At 48.3% G+C, this 19,635-nt stretch overlaps 1 protein-coding gene across 1 annotated transcript in view; it reads left to right on the plus strand.

The window, feature by feature from the left end:
- The first annotated feature begins 2,589 nt into the window (after nt 1-2,589).
- Nucleotides 2,590-19,635, plus strand: part of UBE2F (ubiquitin conjugating enzyme E2 F (putative)) — a 31,244-nt gene continuing 14,198 nt past the window's right edge. The window contains exons 1-4 of the mRNA XM_079781859.1: nt 2,590-2,742; nt 7,542-7,675; nt 14,483-14,512; nt 17,382-17,447. Coding sequence (XP_079637985.1) covers nt 7,558-7,675; nt 14,483-14,512; nt 17,382-17,447 — 214 coding nt within the window. The 5' untranslated portion in view covers nt 2,590-2,742; nt 7,542-7,557. The remainder of the gene's footprint in view (nt 2,743-7,541; nt 7,676-14,482; nt 14,513-17,381; nt 17,448-19,635) is intronic.

Raw genomic sequence — 19,635 nt, forward strand, 5'->3', positions numbered from 1 at the left:
GTCGGACATCCCCCAAGGAGTCCCGGATTAGAGAGGGTGCAGGCTGGGCTGAGGGGACCCCCCCACCCATGCATGAATTTTGTGCACTGGGCCTCTAGTCTCTAATAGTCACCATTTATTTCAAAGTGACTTTTTCTTCTTGGACTTTAGGAAGGCTTTCTCAGCATGATTTGCACTGCCTATTTTTAAACAACCTGTCTGGGAAGCCTTAAGCTTCTCCATATTTATTTCTCTAGTGACTAGCAGCATTAAAATTACTTGTTTTGCATAAGACCTGTCTTCCAAATTAAGGATCAACTGTGTTTAAAAGAGACCATTGTATTGTGTTGTTATGAAAATAACATATAAATAAAATAAGTGACAGGTTTTAAAAAGAGAGGAAAACTTATAATCCTACCACCTGGACACAACAATTATTCATTTTTGTTTATTTACTTCTAGTTTCTGCCCATATATTTATCTTTTCCAGAGTTGCAGTCATGGTATTTAAACAATTTAAATGTTACTTATTTCACTTATTAAGTATGTTTGTGGTTTTACATAATCTGCGTAATGATGAAGCTTAATGGCTGTGTAATGTTTCTGTAAGTAAATGAGCAGTAATTTAGTTAACCATTCCTCTAATGCTGAGCCTGAGGTTGCTTCCAAGTTCTATAACACAATGGAAATTTTTGTGCCAGAGCTTTTTGTTCTTGGCTTACTTCCTCAGGCCAATCCCTAGAGTGAAATTACTGGGTCAAAAGATTCGAAGGCTTTTAGGACTTTTACTGCCCAGCTAAGGGATTGTGCCAAGTCACCTGATACCAGCAGAGCAAGCAGTGGTCCAGGTGCCCTCTGAATGGTGACTCCTTTTCACAGATAGATGTCATAGCATCGCTGCACCGAGTTCTGGTGTGGGATTTTAGTCATGGCTTGGGAAAGGAGTCCCCAGAATGTTGGTTCCTTCCCCCAGTGTACAGGGAGAGAGAGCTGTGGCTGCAAGGGGAGGGACTCTCTCTGGAGGTGGCACTGCCTTGACATGCCAGGTGACTGCTTTGGGTGACGCCAGTGTGGTCTCGAGGGTTGCAGCCCAAGATGCAGATCACAGACACCACCCTGGACGTTACAAATGCTCAGAACGTGGTATAGTTGCTCCAGATTGTTCCTGCCTTGTTCACTCCAGTGTTCACATAACTAATGGATATACATTTCAACTGTGTGGGGTTTTTTTTTTAAAAGGGAAAACAGTGTTTTGTGGCATTTTGCCCACAGCACTCACTGAAATGAGTGTTCTGATACCGGGTGTAACAGAAAGTATAGGTACTACACAAAATATGAAACATGGGCAGCAGTGCATTGCTGCCACAGTGGGTTCAGCATCCAGAGTGTGCCACGAGGAGCCCTGGGTAGAAGGTACCTGTCTGGACCCTCAGCAAGACCTCCTAAATGCCCAGACCCTAGGCCGCCCCTGCGCGGCCAGCAACCGTCCTGGGAATGCTTCCTGGAGATGACAGGTGCATTAGCTTGCTAGGGCTGCTTCTGTCCTGTGCGATGTTCTCCCAGGGCTTTGCTGGCTCTGGGGCCCCAGCCTGGAAGAGGAAAGAATCACAGACGTGCAGCTGCAGGAAAAGGCAGTGGGACCTGAGGAACTGACTGCACGACCTCTCCAAACTTAGAGAAAATGACGAGTTAGCTGGGTGAAGGAGGAACCTGTTCCAAACAGAAGGACTACCATGAGCCGTGCTCTTCGCTGGTCTTCCTGGCTCTGGTCTCCTCTCTGCCTGGCTCCCCTCCCCTCCCACCAGCTCACTCAGAGCCAGAAGACGTTTTTAGAAAGAAAGTCACTCCACTGTTTCAAACCTTTCCACGGGGCTTCTGGAAATACAATTCCAACTCCTTGGCTCTTTCCTCCCGGTGTATGTGGTGAACCTCATCTTTCAGAGGGCCCATCCTCCAGGAGCCTTGCCTGAGCGCTGCTCCCCCACCCCCGCCCCTTATCACCAATCACACAAATGGACGTGAGAAGAGTTTGTACAATTTGAGAGACTTTTAAAGTACTTTACAAAAGTGTAAAAGGTGAAAGAAGGAATATAACCCATTAAGACAAGCACAGGAAAGGCCCCAGCCACTCCTCTGCAGCCTCAGCCAAGGCACACCGAGGGTGGGCGGCTGTTTGCACATCTCACCGCCCCGCCCTCTCACCCCCTCCACTGCAGGCTGTGGGGTCTGCCCGGTCCTCTGCACCCTGGGCACTGCGCTGGGCACACAGCGGGGACGTGCACCGAGGCGGTCAGTTCCGGCGCAGCGCGGGTCTCTCTGAAACGCAGAGCAGGCCCAGCACAGGGCGAAATGAATGGACGCAGAAACGAAGCGCAAAGGCCCGGGCGCTCGGAAGCGCAGGCTACGCAGCGGACTGGAAGAACCCGCCCCCAGCCGCCACTCGCCAATCAGCGAGGACCGAGAGATCCGGCCCCGCCCCCGGCCGCACCCTCTGCCAATGAGCGAGGCCCAGCCGACTTCAGCGCACGCAGTTGTTCGCATTTCGTGCGCCAAATAAAGTTCTTCAGGGCTTTGAATTTTTTTTTTAAAGCGCCCGCCGCAGTCCCAGCAGCCGCGGACGAGAGTGGTCGAGTCTCCGCCCCGCCACTTCCGGTCCCGCCGCCCGGAGCCGGTGCGGCTGTGAGGGGCCGCGTCTCGCCGCCGCCGGCCGGCCGGGCATGGTGTTGGGCGCCGGGCCCGCCTCGCCTGTCTCGAGGTGCCCAGGTGAGGAGCGCGCGGCCCCGCGGCGGGCGAGGGGTGGTCGCGGGCCTGCAGTCGGCTCGGCTCCCGCGGCGCTGCTGCACCAGGCGGACCGAAGGCGGGCGGCGCCGGGGCCGCCTCAGGCCGCGCGGCTGCTCCCGGGCGGGCGGCGTGAATGGGACCGGCCGGGGCCGGGGCGCTGGCCGGGCTGGAGGGGCCGCCCGCAGGAGCACCAGCCGTGCCGGGCACACACACGGCCGCCCTCGCTCGGCCCGCCGTCGCGGGGGTGCTGCTGGCCGCATTGTCCCGAGGAAACGGGGCGCCGGGCGCCGGTCCAAGGTCACTGGCCCGACGTGGCGGCGGGAGCGGGACTCGGACGCGGCAGTCCGACTGCGACCGCCATGGAGTCGGCCCGGGACCTGACGCAGTTGGGGGCGGCCGCGGCGAGCTGGGAAGCTGTGCCCGGGGGCGGAGGAGAGGACAAGGGAGGGCGGAGGACATCTTGGAACGATCGGTGCAGCTGGTCCCGGGTCCAGACCCGGTGCCGCTGGTGTGTAAACTTGGGCGTGGCCCTGCCCTCGGCGGGGCTCGGTTTCCTCCACTGGTCCCCGAGGGGGCTGGGCCCGCCCCTGTCCGCATTCCTCCAGCGCGGGAGTGGGTCTGGGTGGATCGCCGCGGCCCGGGAAGGCTTCGCGGAGAAGCTGGAATCTGGGTGGGAATGTGTTCTTCCTGTGCGAGGAGTAGGATTGGGTGGTGAAGGGAAGGAGGGCATTCCGGACCTGGGTATCCCAGTGAACAGAAGCTTCCAGAAATGACATGCTGGGTGTTGGGGAACAGGGAGGAGGCAGGCCTGCCTTGTGCAGAGGACTTCTGTTTGGGATGAGGCAGGGGCAGGGTACAGGTGGGAGAGGTGTTCAGAGACAAGTCACCACCAGGCTAGCTGCTGGGGGACTTGAGGGCCTCCACCTAGACATACCTGCCTTTCAGGTAGTAGGGTGCAGGAAGGGGCAGGTTTCCTGCTGAAGATAAATGTATTGGACTCCAAAGGTTGATCAGCCAAACCCCAGTGACTCCGCTGCCTGCTGGGAGGTTCCTGGGCCCTGGCTTTCTGCCGGAGGAGAGTGGGGTGTGGACTGTTTTGGGTCCAGATCTGGGCCTCTTTGGCTGGAGAAGCTGGTGTGGTTGTTCCCTTAGTGACTTGCATTCAGTTCCATCTTTTACACTTAGACGGATTTTTCATGGCAGGAAGAATTGTAAACCAGGAGTTCCCCACCATGAGCTGACTGGCCCCAGTGTCCCTGCACAGGTGACATGGTCTGATTTTGCCAGTACACGCAGGTAGGCTGAGTCAATCTTACTTGATGATGAAACTAGTAAATAGCACATATGGATCTTTGAACAGTCTGAAAGCGAGTCCCGCCCAGAGGAGGAACTTAAATGTGTGGAATTTAGAGAGACTGAGCATGCTAAATGCTGATCTGTTTCCAAAAATGCTGCCTTCGTCAGGGTTATTTGCAGTAAAGGGAAGTTTAGTTTTGAACCAGATCTTCAGTGTATGAAGCATACTGAGGAAGCAAAAGAATTCTGAATCAACTGGAGCTGTTCAGCAAACCTCTTGGCAAGTTTGGATATTTTTTCTGCAAATCTCTTCGTTTAGTGTTAATTTAGCACCTATGGACACATTTCCAAATTAGGCCTTTTATCCCTAACGTGACATGTGATAATGATAATGATATAGGTGGTGGAGAAATACATGATCATTATATACTTAAATTTCTTAGAATGCTAGGCGAGTAAGTCTTGTATTATCTAATGTAGAAGAGGAAACACCAGTGTTATTTTCTTTTATATGTTGCATGGTCAGTGCCCAGTATGTTTTATCAAGGACCACAAACTTGAAGATCTCAAGCCAGGAACCTAAGTGGAATTGAGTGTGGGCTTATCCCAGAGAGGAATTGAGTGTGGGGCAATAGGGTTACGAAAGAACTAAGCAGGGTCCTTAGACTGCAGTGGCACAGAGGAGTGCTGGTGTGAGCCTCTCTTGGTGCGGTGAGTCTTGCCAGGGCCCTCTGAGTGGCTCCGTCAGTAGGCCCACCCAGGAAGCTGGGTGTGGACCAGGCATGTGCCTGTGCCCTGACTTTTCCACGGGGCTCTTTCTCGTGACTTTCCTCATGTGCTGCCTGCTGAACTCTATACGTGCTGTGCTTTTATTTTATTTTTTGCCATATTTCATTGCCAAGGTCAGGTAGAGGATAAAAACCAAGTGCTTCCAGCCAGACCCCAAATGACAGATGCCTGTTTTGGCCATTGTCCTCAGGTGGCCCTGATGATGTGGTAGGACTGATGTGCTCATTCTTGGTGCATGGCAGTGGGCTTGGCTGGGAGGCAAGCCCTGCTTTGTGGTCCAGATCTCCTTAAGGGTGTCTGACGGATCATTCTAGGTGGGGGCTAATGCAGCACCAAAAGGTATTCTCATTCTGTTCCCATTCCCAGTGCTCCCCCTTCCCCTTTTGTGAAGTTACTTTATAAACTGAACTGGGAGCCCCTGCTCTGGGTAAACCTGAAAAGGCGTGCTTCTTGATTGTGGTCCATGCCTCTACATAGATCCACCTGAAAAGATGACATGATAGATGGGAATGAAAAAGCTAGTGTTGGTGTGTTTTCACCTTTTTTTTCAACTTTCTTGAGGTGTAATTGAAGTACACTAACTGCACATGTTTTAAAGTACTAGTATACAAATTGCTGGATGGATGTATATACCTTTGGAACCATCACCACACTCAAGGTAAAAATGTTCCCATCATCTCCAGAAGGGAAACTAGTATTTCTGTGGTTACTGCTTCTGGCAGCCGAGTGACCTCAGACAAGCTAGTCCCCGGGCCCCCATGGTCGGGTTCCACATCTGTAAAAAGTGCGAGGAGTAGAAGGCCTTCCCAGATTTGAAATTCTCATAGCTTGTGAACCCTAATGTGTAGTTGAACTATCTTCTGAAGCATTTAGACCAGTGATTCTTTAAGGGGTTAGAGGTGTGAATGTGTGTGCATGCACATGTGTGTGTTGCACACATGTGTCTGCAGAGGTCACAATTCAGAAGATATTTAATATGTTGTTTTCATGGTACAAATAATAGAAAATAAAACCTTAAAGTCTCTGGGGGGATATAGAAGATGGTGTGAGAAGCTATGTAACAGACTTGGGTTAAAATGGTAAAAAATACCCAGAAGGAGGGATACCCTTATACATATTTTGCCTTTAAAGATCTTAGCCTCAAACTAATAGATTTGTGCTTAGATCAAGTTTTCCTCTGGAAGTTTATTTTTATTTTTATTTATGTATTATATACCTTTATTGATTTCAGAGAGGAAGGGAGAGAGAGATAGAAACATCAATGATGAAAGAGAATCTTTGATCGGCTGCCTCCTGCCTGCCCCCTGCTGGGGATCGAGCTGGCAACCCAGGCATGTGTCCTTGACTGGAATCGAATCCAGGACCCTTCAGTCCGCAGGCCGACGCTCTTTCCACTGAGCCAAACCAGTTAGGGCCCTCTGGAAGTTTTAGGTCATTTTCTCTTGAAAATGATCAGAGTGGCTCAGCCGGGTGTAGCTCAGCAGTTGACCATCAACCCAGGAACCAAGAGGTCACCGGTTCGATTCCTGGTCAGGGCATATGCCCTGGTTGCAGGCTCAATCCCCAGTGGGGAACGTGCAGGAAGGCAGCCAATCAATGATTCTCTTTCATCATTGATGTTTCTATCTCTCCCTCTCCCTTCCTCTCTGAAATCAATAAAAATATTTTTAAAAAAAGAAAAGAAAATGATCAGAGTGTTATTGAAAGAAATTGATGTTAAGGTAATGCAGGAAATTATGGAAATATTGGGCTGGGAACCAATTTGTGTCCATAGTCAGAAGAAGCTTGAGTCCCTTTCCAACTGTGTCAAAGCAAGTGAGAACTAGGAGGCATGGCAGGTGAATGGCATCTTATGTAGAAACAGAGGGCAGAATCTAGAGCAGCGGTCACCAGCTGGTGGTCCGTGAGGTCCAAAAAGTTGGCGACCGCTGTTCTAAAAGACAGTGATACCTGTACAGATTTAGTGACATTTCTTGAGCCCTTTCTTCCAAGCACTCAGGTACATCACCTTGTTGGTCTTTATTATTATTACCTGTGAGCTCTCAGTGGGAATCTGAAACACAGATGCGTTGGAAGCAGCCAGCAAAGAGAATCTATTTTGGGGGCATCGGTTATAACTTAATCTTGATGTTGATATTGCCTAAAAATGTAAATAAGCAACAAATAAATGTGAAGATGCTTATTAAGGTTCTAGCCCCGCCTTTCTTAAAGGAAGAAGGAAAGCAAAGCATCACAGTATCCTCTCGTCACCAGAGGCTGACAACCCCCCTAGTCTGCCATGTGCCCAGCATGCGGGGCACACACAGGTGCATGTCCCTGCAGTGGGGAAGGGCAGACTTACATGGACAGTGGTGAGCCCAAGTGGAACCTGTCAGTGGAGGCTCCCCTAGACTGTGAGCTCTGGAGCTCTGTCCCCACCATACCCCAGGGCCTGGCACCCAGTGAGTGTTAAATCCATTTTAAAAATTTTAAACCCCCTTTTAAAAATTTTAGCTCATACTTTAAAAAATTAGTCTTATAGAGGGTGGTGTAGAGATTACCCAAATTTATTATGAAGGAATCCAGTCTTCATGTAGCTAATATGCTAACTTTTTCTATAACTAAAGAAAAAAATGAAAACCACTTACATCATTGTAGTCAGTATTCAACTGCTGTCTAGAGATTTGTTCTTAACTAAGCTTCCATCTGTCTTTCAGGGTAAAGGCAGCAGTAATGCTGACGCTGGCGAGCAAACTGAAGCGGGATGACGGTCTCAAAGGGTCCCGGACGTCAGCCACAGCCTCTGACTCCACTCGGAGGGTGTCTGTGAGAGACAGACTGCTCGTTAAAGGTGATGACGTCCATGTGAGCTCTATATCCCACAACAACGTGAAGGCTGCTGGGGGCTCTGTTGGGGTGTGAAGCAGCTTGTTTGAAAATATGTTAAAGTGTCACCACTTATTACTTACAACCTGTGTGCTGTGGGAGTGCTGCTGGTGAGGAAGTGGATTAGAAACTGGTGTGTCTTATGTACTTGGAGTATTCTCTGTGGGGCTGCCAGGGTGCTGGTGGGAGGAGTAAAGTCCTGAGAGTGAGCACGTCTACCATTCTGGTCTCAGTGCTGTCATTGTTGACTCCTGGGAGAGGGGTCTTTGTTTCTTCTGGACTCCTCAGCACCAAGGGAGGGAGTGGAATTGGGTAATTTCTTAGGATCCTTCTCCATTTAGTCAAGTCAAAGCCCGAGGAGAGCCTGTGCAAACTTAGTTCCCCTTGCAGAATTAACAGCACGTCGTCCCAGAGCTGTGGATCACATGCATTTGTGTGCAGCTTCTGCGTGACTCATTGCACAGACTTACAGCTCTCAGGTGCATAGGCAGTTTCTTAGGGTCGAGGACTACAGAGTTGAGAGAGAAAACAGCCCTGCCTTGAAAGAGCTTATGACAAATGTTTTCATTTCTTAAGTGTGAGGAGCTAGGAAGCACTTGGTGTGTGAGTAGTTTGTTAGAACTGTCTGTGTTTGTGTTCTTTTAGGCAGACATGGTGGGGGTGACTGGTATTTGATATCCTGACACTGAGTGTGGCAGGGGAGCCATGCGTATGCACGCGCTGTGTATACACGTGCTGTGTTGGGCCTTCTCAGAAACAAAGCAGTGCTCAGCTTGGGAAGGAACGGGAACAGGAAGGCCTCAGGTTCAGGGGCGCATGCTTCCTTGTTCTGCTGCCCCCGAACGTTGACTCAGCTCTGGCTTATGCCTCCTGGTAGAGTAAGAATCATTCTATACAATATTTTGGCATTGCCTGTTCTGTCGGGGAGAGCGCTGGACTGCAGTGGGTTTTCTAAGCAGCTTTATCCTGTGGGGTCAGAGGGTGGCATGGTGGCAACACCTCACTTTGGTGGGCCCTTTAGGACCTGAGTCTCTTTTCCGGGTGCTGGCTCAAGGGTTCCATCTACAGAGGAAGCAGGAGCCAGGCAGCACCTGGAAAAGGGTTTGATGCGTGTTGTTGTGGTCCTTGGAGTGGAAGGTGTTTTGGTGCCTGGGGAGTTACAGTGAGGACGGTCCAGACCTTTGCTAAGGAGGAACAGGTGGGAAGCTGGCAGGTGTACTGTGCAATGTGGTTGACCATACCCCCATCATGGTTATAGCAGCTTTGTACACTAAGCTCTCAGGGCCTGGCCTTCTGTTGGGCACTTTCTAGTGCAAATCTAGTCTGACCTTTGCTAATCTTGCTGGGTGGTGGTTCATTTTGAAGCTGGACTCAGGGGGTTGAGAAACTTGCTGGAGGCAGCTTTAGTGCAGGAGGACAGCTGGACCCACATATTGGGGCAGGGCAGGCTCTCGGGCAGGCCCCGCAAGCAGGAATGAAGGAGCAGGACAGAGTGCAAGGGCAGAGAAGAGAGGCTCCCACACACATCCAGCCCTGACAGAGCTGGGTAGCCTGCTGGGGCTCGCCACGCTGGACTTTGCCCCTTCTCTAAGGGCAGGAGGTGTCTTCCAGGACCTGCAAGGTCCAGTTCTGAAGGGCAGCAGATGGCTGGAGTCAGTTCTCCTTGGATACACCAGAACCTGTCTCAGAGCAGCGAGCATCCGGGAAAGAGACTCAGGTCCCAAGGGCCCAGCCAAGTGAGGTGCTGCCGCCACGCCCACCCACTACCATACTTACACCTTCACCACACCAGCTCTTGATTTGAACCCCCAGGATGGTTCTCAAGGATGTCTTCCAGGTCAGAAATGGGGAGTGTAGAACAATCCAGTGGTCTGGGCCAGGATTGAGGGCCACTGCCTGCTCTGAACCCTGTGAGCTAGGGACCCTGGGGGAAGGGTGTCAGATCCTATGCATTTCCTGTTGGCCCCAACTCAGGTCAGCCTGACTGGGGAGCCAGTGCTTTCAGCCAAAGGGCAGTTGGTGCTGCGTTCCTGCTGGACCTTTGTGGGGCTGTTGAGTCTGATGGTGTTCCCACCTCCCCAAAATGCCCTCAGGCAGAATTGCTGACTTCTTGTCTTTCAGAAGGTGGCCCTTTTCATGCAGTGGGAGTATGTCTGTCCCTGTTCTTTCACTTGCCCACCCAGCAAACTTAGTGCCTGCTTGCTGTCAGTCTACTGATTCTGACCCCCAAAGACCTCAAGGGGCTCCAGCAGGCTGGCGGGCACTCTTTGCCTATGTTAGTCTTTATTAAGTGTGGAGATTTGGAACTGAGTTGACTGAGTTCAAGCTCAGGTCTAGAATCAGCGGCTCTAAAGGGAATGAATCTGTGTGCAGCCTTTGTCCCCAGCTATCCCAGGAGAAAGGCTCCTCACGCCTCAGGACATTCACTGCCATCTTGCCGACAAGTGTGCTTGTTTGTCAAGCACTTCCTGAGCACGCTGTGTGTGCCAGGCTCAGGGCCAGGTACTGTCCCAGGGCTGGGCAAGTCTGTTCATTCTCCGCCATGGAGAGAATGCAGGTTCATCTGATCTTTCTGTGCAGTCATGCTTCAAGTGGGCTCTGTGGTTTGATCTTTAGTTAGAAAGGAAAAGAGTCTCATTTCTCAGAAGGAAGTTGTGCAGCCACGGAATTGTGCAAGGTGCCAGGTGCCTCCCAGAAAGGCCGGGCCAGTGTGCAGTGGAGGTGTTAGCATCTTAGGACAGGTGAAACCTTAAGCAGGGTAAAAATATCTGAATTTCTTGTTACGGAACAGGTGGGGTCATGTCCTTTGGCACTAAGGTTATGCAGGAAAGGGTGGCTGCTTTTCCAAGAGGCCTCAAGCATGTAAAGCAGTCCACTTGTTTCTTTGGTCAGAGTCTTAGTGTACATGGATTCTAAGGTGGTAACTGTTGATGTTAATGAATAGTATTTGCCATCATTGGATATGTAGAGAAACTGTTGTCATTTGTGACAGCTCCCCGAGAGCAACACCGCGTGAGCTTCTGTGGCTCGTTTGTCTTGTATAGTGGCCTGAATTAGAGTACCTGGCATCTTTATTGAAGTCCTTGTGCCCCCAGAATGTATTCCTTGCTGCACTGGCTGTTGGACCAGAAGCCTACAGATGTCCTGCCTGTGGTGGCAGTCATTGCTGGACTGGGTCTGAGGGCTCTCCCCGGCCCTGTCCACCTTCCTTGAGTGAGTCACACTGACCGTGGAAATGCAAGCAGGAATTTTAAGTTTAGTGCTCATTCAAGGGTTCATCAGGAATTTAAGTTTAGACCCCTGGTCGGCAAACTGTGGCTCGAGAGCCACATGCGGCTCTTTGGCCCCTTGAGTGTGGCTCTTCCACAAAATTAGGAGTACCCTAATTAAGTCAATAACAATGTACCTACCTACTCATTAGTCAACAGAGCCAAATATCAACATTACAATGATTGAAATTTCTTTTGAGAGCCATATTTTTTAAACTTAAACTTCTTCTAACGCCACTTCTTCAAAATAGACTCGCCCAGGCCGTGGTATTTTGTGGAAGAGTCACACTCAAGGGGCCAAAGAGCCGCATGTGGCTCATGAGCCGCAGTTTGCCGACCACAGGTCTAGACTATAGTATGAAGTTGTTAAGTCTGTGTAACTAGCTGTGTATAAATATAGCTTGGCACAACAGCTGACAGCAATTTCCTGTACCTGGGGAGAGGAGCAACTCAGAGGCCTGGGCCCCACCTAGAACTTCTGGTGTATTGGCCTGGCAGGGCTGCTGAGGGGGCAGGGTTTGCTCTGCAAGTTCTGGGTCAGGGGTGGGAACCATTTCTCTGCCAAGGGCCATTTGTGTATCTATAACATACAAAATTATCAACTTAAAAATTGGCCTGCTATCCTTGGTCAAACATTTAATTAACTCACCCCTAATACCTTGGCAGGGCCAGACCAAATGATTTCTCGGGCCTTATATGGCCCTCTGGCCAGACATTCCCCATCCTGTTCTAGATTGTGGCAATGGAAGCACAACTCCAGATTTTACTAAAAATCATTGAATCATACACTTAAGTAGGTCTTTTTAGTGTGTAAATTGTACTCACTAAAGCTGTTGAAAAGGTCAGGAAAAATCTCCCCGGGTGATTGGCATTGCTGCAGGAGAATCCCTGTCCTAGAGTGAGGCGTCCTCCGCCTGTGCCAGCGGTGTGGGGGCTGCTTCTGTGGCTCTGTCATCATCATGCCCTGGTCAGCACCTCCCCGCCACCCTGCGTCCAGACCTCCTCTCTTCCCTTAGCACTAGAATGTCTTCTCAAACATTTCACTTCTGTTAGTGCCCCCTCCCCCAAATCCTCTGGGCACATTTCACTGGGCTTTTGTAAAGCTGGGCGAAACAGAGCTCTCCTATAGATGGGATAGGCCCCCAGAGAAAGCCTGGTTCCTGTGGCCAGCATCTATCTCAAAAGAAAGGCCTCAAGGACCGTTTCTTGCAAATTCTTATCAATAAAAAGTTAAATAATAGTATAATAAAATATGTAAATAAAATGTGCCTTAAAAACATAGTTTAATTATATGGATAACTTTTAAAATTGTTAATATGAATGACTCATTTATAAAATGTCTGCTTTTCTGATACAATGAAATCCTCTGTGAGCTGTTGGAGCAGAGCAAGGCCCTTGCCCCTCCCCGTCAGAGGACCTGGTGTGGATGCCTCGGAGTGCAGAGTGCTGTGGTCCTCTACACCCCACTTTCTTTCGTGAGCACCCTGCTCTAGGGTAGGGCAATAGTAGGCCAGTCAGGAGGCCAAAACTGAAGATCACTGTGGTCTTTATGAGAGTAATGATATTGAACTTCTCACGGGCTCTCCATGATGTTTTGTTAAGTGGATATGTTTGAATGTACAACATAACACTGCCAAGAAGGGAGACTCCCGGGCTTGCATTTCACCACAAAACCTGGTCCTTTTCCAGTCATGGCCAGAGGATGATTAGGGTTACTGCTCTCCCCACGCCCAGCTCCGCTGATTGGCTATAACACCCTGAACTGTGTTCTCTGGCTCCTCTGCCCCACTCCACTTTTTGGATGCAATTCCAAACCCCTGGGTCCCCAAGCTGATACATTTCGTAGGCCACCTGTCCCTACCCAGATTCTTAGCTGAAGTCAAAGGCCTGTGGGTTTCCTAAATCTTAGCCTGAGAACAGAACCGCCCACCAGTCTTCCCACTAATGCACTCAGCACTCAGCTTTGCAAACACGGTGGCCTCTGCCCTCCCCTCCCCGCCCCTCCTCACATCACTTGAAGAAATCTTCATAACTGTAGCATTTATATTTTGACCACTCATTTGCTTTTTAGTTTTTTAAATCTGGTTTTCATCTTTCCACTTACCTTCCTGCTGTTTTGAATGTCCTCAGCTGGGTCCATCACACCCACTGGCTATGCCTTGGGCCTCATTCCCCTTGGACCAGTCTGTCCTCTCTTTAATGAATCACCACATTTCCCCATAGTTTTCCACCTGTTTCTTACTATTAACTTTCCCGGCTTCTTGGGCTCTGCTTTCTCCTGAGGTTTTTCTCACCAGTCTCCCCACTTTTGTTGGTCTCATGACCTCAGGTGGCATCACTCTACAGGGGCTCCTCGACCCTGACTTGGTCATGCACCCAGACTTCAGCTTATTTCTCCCAGGGCTTCCCAGCCCTATGCTCCATCTTGGACTCCTCTCGCCCCACACAGCTGGCAGCTCCTTCCATGCTCTGCCCTCAAGCACCCTGCCTCTGCTAGGCCCTTGCTGCCTATCCAAGTGCCCAGCTCACAGGTCACCTGGCCTTCGCTGTGCCCTTCCTAAAGTGGTCCTCTTGAGGCAAAGCTTAGGAACTTTGGTTCAGAGATCTTCCTTGGCTGCTGTTGCTGCAGGATATAGTTTAGAATTCTGAGCCGTGCTCTTGGGACCTCCACGATCCTGGCCTCCTTTCCCGAGCACCACACTGCTTGGCCTCTGTGCCTGTCAGTGTTCTATGCTTTTGCACATCACTAACCTCCACCTCTACTGGACTAAATTCTACTTTTTCTTTGGAGCCCACTCAAACCCTTCTCCTCCTTTTAGTCTCCACAGCTGAAGGGAATCCCAGCACGTTCTGTTATGCCTGAGGCAGAGAGCACTGGCCTGCCCAGTTATTTCTGGGTGCCCCCCCAAGACCAGCTGTGTAGTAGCAGGGTGGCTGGGGGTTTGTAGCTCTGTGCTGGCAGAGGGTGCTGGGCTTCAGTGCTGTAGTGACTGATAGAACAGGCCCTGGAGGAGAGCATTGGGGCCAAGGAATGCAGCTCCAAGGGCATGGGCACGGGCACAGGTGAGGGCCCAGCAGACGAGTTCTCTCATTGAAAAGTGCAGCACACAGTAGGTGAGCCATCATGGGAAGGAAGGTCTGAGAAGCTGGAAGAGACACAGGTATATAAATAAATCAATTTTGAGGGAAGGAGCGTCTATACTTGGGAGGAACAAGGTTTTAGAAATTACCTAGAGGTAATTTCTGTGTTAATGTTATGGTTTTCATTTTGAAAGTAAACTCTCAAGAGCCCTTGGATGTATTTGGTGGCATCCTACATGTCACTTTGTATATTTGAAAGCAACTTCATGGCTTAAAGTCTAAACTTGAAGCCAAGTGTAGGGTTTGGTTTTTTTCAGTTTACTTATTTTTTCCTCAGTTCTGGCAGAAATTGCGAATTTAGAGTTGGTAATTTCATGTGGAGTAGTTGACTGATATTAACAATAATCTCTTTGTTTCTACAGAGGTTGCAGAACTTGAAGCTAACTTACCTTGTAAGTATAGCTCCCCATCCAACATTAGTTCTGAAAAGTAATTGCATGGAGAAACTTGTGCGTTTTAATAACCTGTATTTCATGTATGGTAGGAATACGCTTTAATTTTGTGCAGGCAGGGAACAGACTATTTTCAAGGCTGTGATAGGAGGAGATGAGTCTTTCTGACCGTAGCAGGCGGTGTCTCTCTCCTCACTGTAGCAGAGGTGCGTTCGGCTAGGTTTCCTATCTGCCCACGTCCTCTTTGAGTGAAAAGGTCTATAAATCAATAATGGACAGCCCTAGTTTTGCTAGTGATGATGTACCATTTTGGTCCAGAAAGTGCTCATTTATCTTTGTGCTGAGGTAGGATGGCTGTACTGGCTGATGTCACCAGGTCCCCACCCCTGCTTGGTTCTCCCACTCAGACCATGTGCAGCCCTCACTCCTGAGCAGGCTTGCTATCCAGGCAGTGAACCTGTGATATGTGGCAACGTTCCTTTCTTAAGACCTTCAAAGTCTGAAAGCTTTGGCCATTTAAATGTTGTTTTGAATTAGAACTTTTTCTCGTCATACTTGGTTAAAAAATTGTTCTGATACTGAGGATGTGTGTGATGTGGGTGAAATGTTTTACAAGTGGGTCTCCCAGTCTGGGCAAAGGCTACGGAGTGCCCATCTGACTGGGGAGAGAGGGGGCCCATTTCCACCTAAAGCTGGAAAGATAATCGTGGGGTACACCCTTCAGTAGTCATGAAATCAGTTTCTAAGGGTAAGTTCATATTTTTTAAAGCATTTTTAATATATAGTATTTATGGGTATAGTGGGCTGTGATAAGAACTGTTTCTTATTTGGGTCCCAGTAAAAAATGTCTTAAAAGTCATTGGATTGCTTGACCTCAAAGTTTTCTTCTAGTCAGAACTAGAAGGAAGTATCTTGGGATTCTATTAAAAGGTTACCTTTCTACCTACTGAAGTATTTATAAATGATTTGCTTTCAACTGTTCTGGGAAAACAAACAAATAATCATGTATTTGGATAGGTTAGACAGAGCAAGATGGGCAAAATGTTGAAGCTGGGTGAACTATTATACTAATAGTATAATAGTTCATTATATTATTCTCTTTTTTCCATATATATATATATATATTTTTTTTTTTTTTAATTCTTACCTGGGAATCTTTTCATTTTGTTTTTGTTTTATTTTTTGATTAACTAGTTTTAGAGAGGGAAGGAGAGGGGGAAACATCGATCAGTTGCCTCTTGTACACAACCCCTATCAAGGATTGAACCTACAACCTTTTTGGTGTACGGAGGCGACATTCCAACTGAGCCACAGGCTGGGGCTTTTTTCCTTTTTAAAAAAATATGTTTTTATTGATATTTTTAGAGAGAGAGGGGAAGGGAGAGAAACATCAGTGTAAAAGAGAAACATCTATTGGCTGTCTCTTTCATGCCTGCTTCTGGGGGTTGAGCCCATAACTCAGGCATATGCTCTGACTGGGAATTGAACTGGTGACGTTGGTGCATGGGATGATGTTTAGCCAACTGAGCCACACTGGCTGGGCCTTTTTTCCTATTCTTTTAAAATTTTGTATCTAAGGACATTTTTCTAATTAAAAAATGAAGTGTCCCTGGTGGTGTTGCTCAGTTGTTAGGGCGTCGGCCCTTGCACCAAAGGGTCTCAGGTTTGATTCCCAGTCAAGGGCATGTACCTACCTGGGTTGCAGGTTTGGTCCCAGGGCCCCAATCAGGGTGTGTGCCAGGGTGCGTGTAGGAGGCAACTGGTCAGTGTGTCTCTTTCACATCAATGTTTCTTTCTCCCCACTTCCCATCCTCCCTTCCACACTCTCTAAAAATCAGTGGGGAAAGTATCTTCAGGTGAGGGTTAACAACAACAACAAAAAGAAGTGATTTTCTTGTTTTCTCCTCCCATCATGTCTTCTCCCCCACCCCCAATATTTACATACACGTAGACATTTAATCAAGGACCACAACAACTTTCCACTTAAACACAGTTCATTTTGTCTTTGAATATGAATCTTACAGATTGCGGTTTTTAGCCCATAGAGTATAGCTTTAGCTTTACCTAAAAATTTGGATTAAAAATAATAAAACTTTATAATTGGCTTTCAAACCAATATTTTAACTAAATAGCTTAGGTTTAACTAAACATCTTAGCTCTTACAGCTAAAATGTCAGATTAAAAAGGCTACATGCTAGTCCTGGCTGGTGTGGCTCATTTGAGTGGAACATCATCCCATACACCAAAAGGTGCGGGTTCGATTCCTGGTCAGGGCATCTGCAGGCAGCTGATATCTCTCTCTCTCTCTCTCTCTCTCTCTCTCTCTCTCTCTCTCTCTCTCTCTCCCTCTCTCCTCTTTAAAATTAATTTTTAAAAATGTTTAAAAGGTTACATGCTATATCCCTCTTCTTTTCTCCTTTTCTCCCTACCTCACCCCCAAATAGGCCACTTACTGTGGTAGGTGCGAATGACTGGTGCTAGGTGAGCAGACCAGAAGTTTGACCTGGGTTCTTTTTCTGGTTTTCCTATGTGTAGTGAGCCTTTATTTATCCATGTGTTTTAATCTCCCTGAGGTATGGTTTCTTCTTTTCTAAGTAAAGTAGCCTGATTCTTGGAATTAATGGAAAGATTTCTATTGTTAGTGACCATTTAAAGGAAAGAAAACATCTCAATCTAGAATTAAGTAGTAAAAGACAGTAGCAGGAAATCACCTGGGAAAAATCACTGGTTTGCCAGTTTAGCACATTGGCACAATTATCAAACAAGCAAGGGGATCCAACACCGTTAACCTGGGTGTGTGTTTCGAGGTTGGCCTCATGGGAGCTGCCACCAGCCCTCAAAACTTCCTGACGTGCTATTTCTCTTGCAGGTACATGTAAAGTGCATTTTCCTGATCCAAACAAGCTTCATTGCTTTCAGCTAACTGTGACCCCAGGTAATATTCTTATATACTTCTTACACAGCAAATTTTAAAGGCTGCCCAAATAATCTTTGGCTTGATTTGTCCTCTAACTTTTTGAGTTTATGACAGTAATGACCTTTCCATATGACATCAAGATATATACTTTGTGGTCAAATAGAGCCTAGTGCTGTGAATCTGAGGCATTCATTCCAGTAACTAGGGACAGACCAGGCCACAGTGAACAAGGACAGGTTGCTGGTGTGTGGTGAGGAGTGTGCGCTCTGGGTTCAGATCCTGCTCTGTATGTAGCAGCTGTGGGACCATGAAATTACTTCCTGACCTCTCAGCCACAGCCCACCAGCATGGAGTGGGATGGAACGGGCCTACCTCCCAGGACAGTTGTGAGGATTATACAGATAGCGGAGTGCAGCACAGGTGGACAGGGCAGATTGCCAGCTGTCCTCCTTGGGACTGATAAGTGTCTCAGCTGCAGGTGCCCGACTTCCCTGGTCACACTGGGCAACGGGAGGGAGGACTGTGGTTTTCTGTTCACAGTGCAGCTCCAAGGGTTCCAGGTTCTAGCACAGGGCCAGCATTACCTTGGGCAGTGGGTATGGTGCCAATGGGAGAGAGGGAGGGAAGGGGAGGACCAAGGGAATTAACTAGAGGGAAAGGAATGTTGTGGAGGAAATGAGGGTGCTGTATGTGGAGGATGGAGAGGGGATGAGAAACAGACTCAGGAGTCACTAGCTAATTTAAAAGTGAAAGAATGCAGAATTTCAGTAGGTGATAATGACCCACAAATAAGCCCTGGAATTGTCTTCCTATAGGTAGAGAGAGAGAGAGAGAGAAAGAAAGAGTGTGTGTGTGTGTGTGTTTCCTGTAAGATGTTTTTTATAATAGGAGAAATCCCATTTTCAAAATGTGCTTGAAAAGTTTTAAAAATTTATTGAATCCATGTGGTGGTTCTATAAACTGCTCTGGGACATGAACATAAATTCACTCTGGTACTATTTCCACTAAGATGAGTGGCACTAGGATAGAGTTAAACCTGAATGGGCTGTTCCATATGCCTGACGCCCAGAGATAACCAGACTTGGCACGTCAAGCTGAAATGGCGAAATGGTGACCACTCTTGGCCACCTTCATAAAACCCACTGCATGCTCTGCTGGTTTTATTGAAGGGCACCGAGCACTTTGTGTTTCTTGGTGACTCAGATCACCAGTGCAGGGTATTTTCAGAAATTGTCATGGGGATGAAGACCGGTTCTCTGTTGAGTAAGCAGTCTCAGAGTTGTGTATTTGTAGTAAAAACATTGGCTGCCCTCTGCCTTTCTGGGCATTGTCAGTGGCTCTCAGGGATTCTGTGGCTGTGTCCTGCCCAAGCGTCGGTTTTGTGTCCTTCTCAGCCACCATGGACTTTGCCATGCTTGTCACTATCTTCCTGGAGTGGGTTTGTGTCAAACCTCTGGTTAAGTGTTTCTTTTTTTTTTTTTTAATTGCATTCCTCCCTGCCCCCCTAATTACATGGATGTTGTGATTATGTACATGACACTGTCTTTCATGTTCTTTCTGTTCTTGAAAACAGAGCTCATTTGTTATGGTTTTGGTATTCTCTGTTGGATCAGGTTAAAAAGGAACTTGTGTTTCTGTGCCTGTAACTGTGAGTATTTAGCATTTCTGTTTGTGATATGTGCATGTCGGGGACACGATTGTCGCCTGGAGCTGTGTGCCCAGCGTGCTCCTCACATACTGAGTCAGAGAGCCTGTGGCTCCTGCCCTTGGTTAAGAGAAGCAGGGCTGCTATCTGCCAGCCCTGAACACTGGCCCGATAGCCTGGTTTTTAAAAGACTTTCTGGAGTCACACTCCTTTTAGTATTAAAAAAACTGATAGAGATGTGCGTAAGAAGTAGAGTTTTAAGGATGGATGAAGCAGACGGTGTTGACACTGGATCATTTGCAGCCAGTAATCTTGGGGCCGAGTCTGAAAGCCCCGGAATGATTGTGTGACATCTCAGCACTGGGTGCTCAGGGTGGAGGAGCTGCTTCTGCATTTGAAGCTCAAAGCTCTTCGACTGGCTTTGGGCAACTTGATGACATTTCAGTTTTGGTGGTTTTTGGAGTGTCCCTCATGCTTGGAAATAAATGTGCTCTTCAGAGAAAAGATGGAACTGAAATTTGGTGACAGAGGAAAAGAAATGAATTTAGGAGAAAACAAAGT

The sequence above is a fragment of the Cnephaeus nilssonii genome (genome assembly GCF_951640355.1).
Source record: "Cnephaeus nilssonii genome assembly, chromosome: 10".
NCBI lineage: Eukaryota > Metazoa > Chordata > Mammalia > Chiroptera > Vespertilionidae > Cnephaeus > Cnephaeus nilssonii.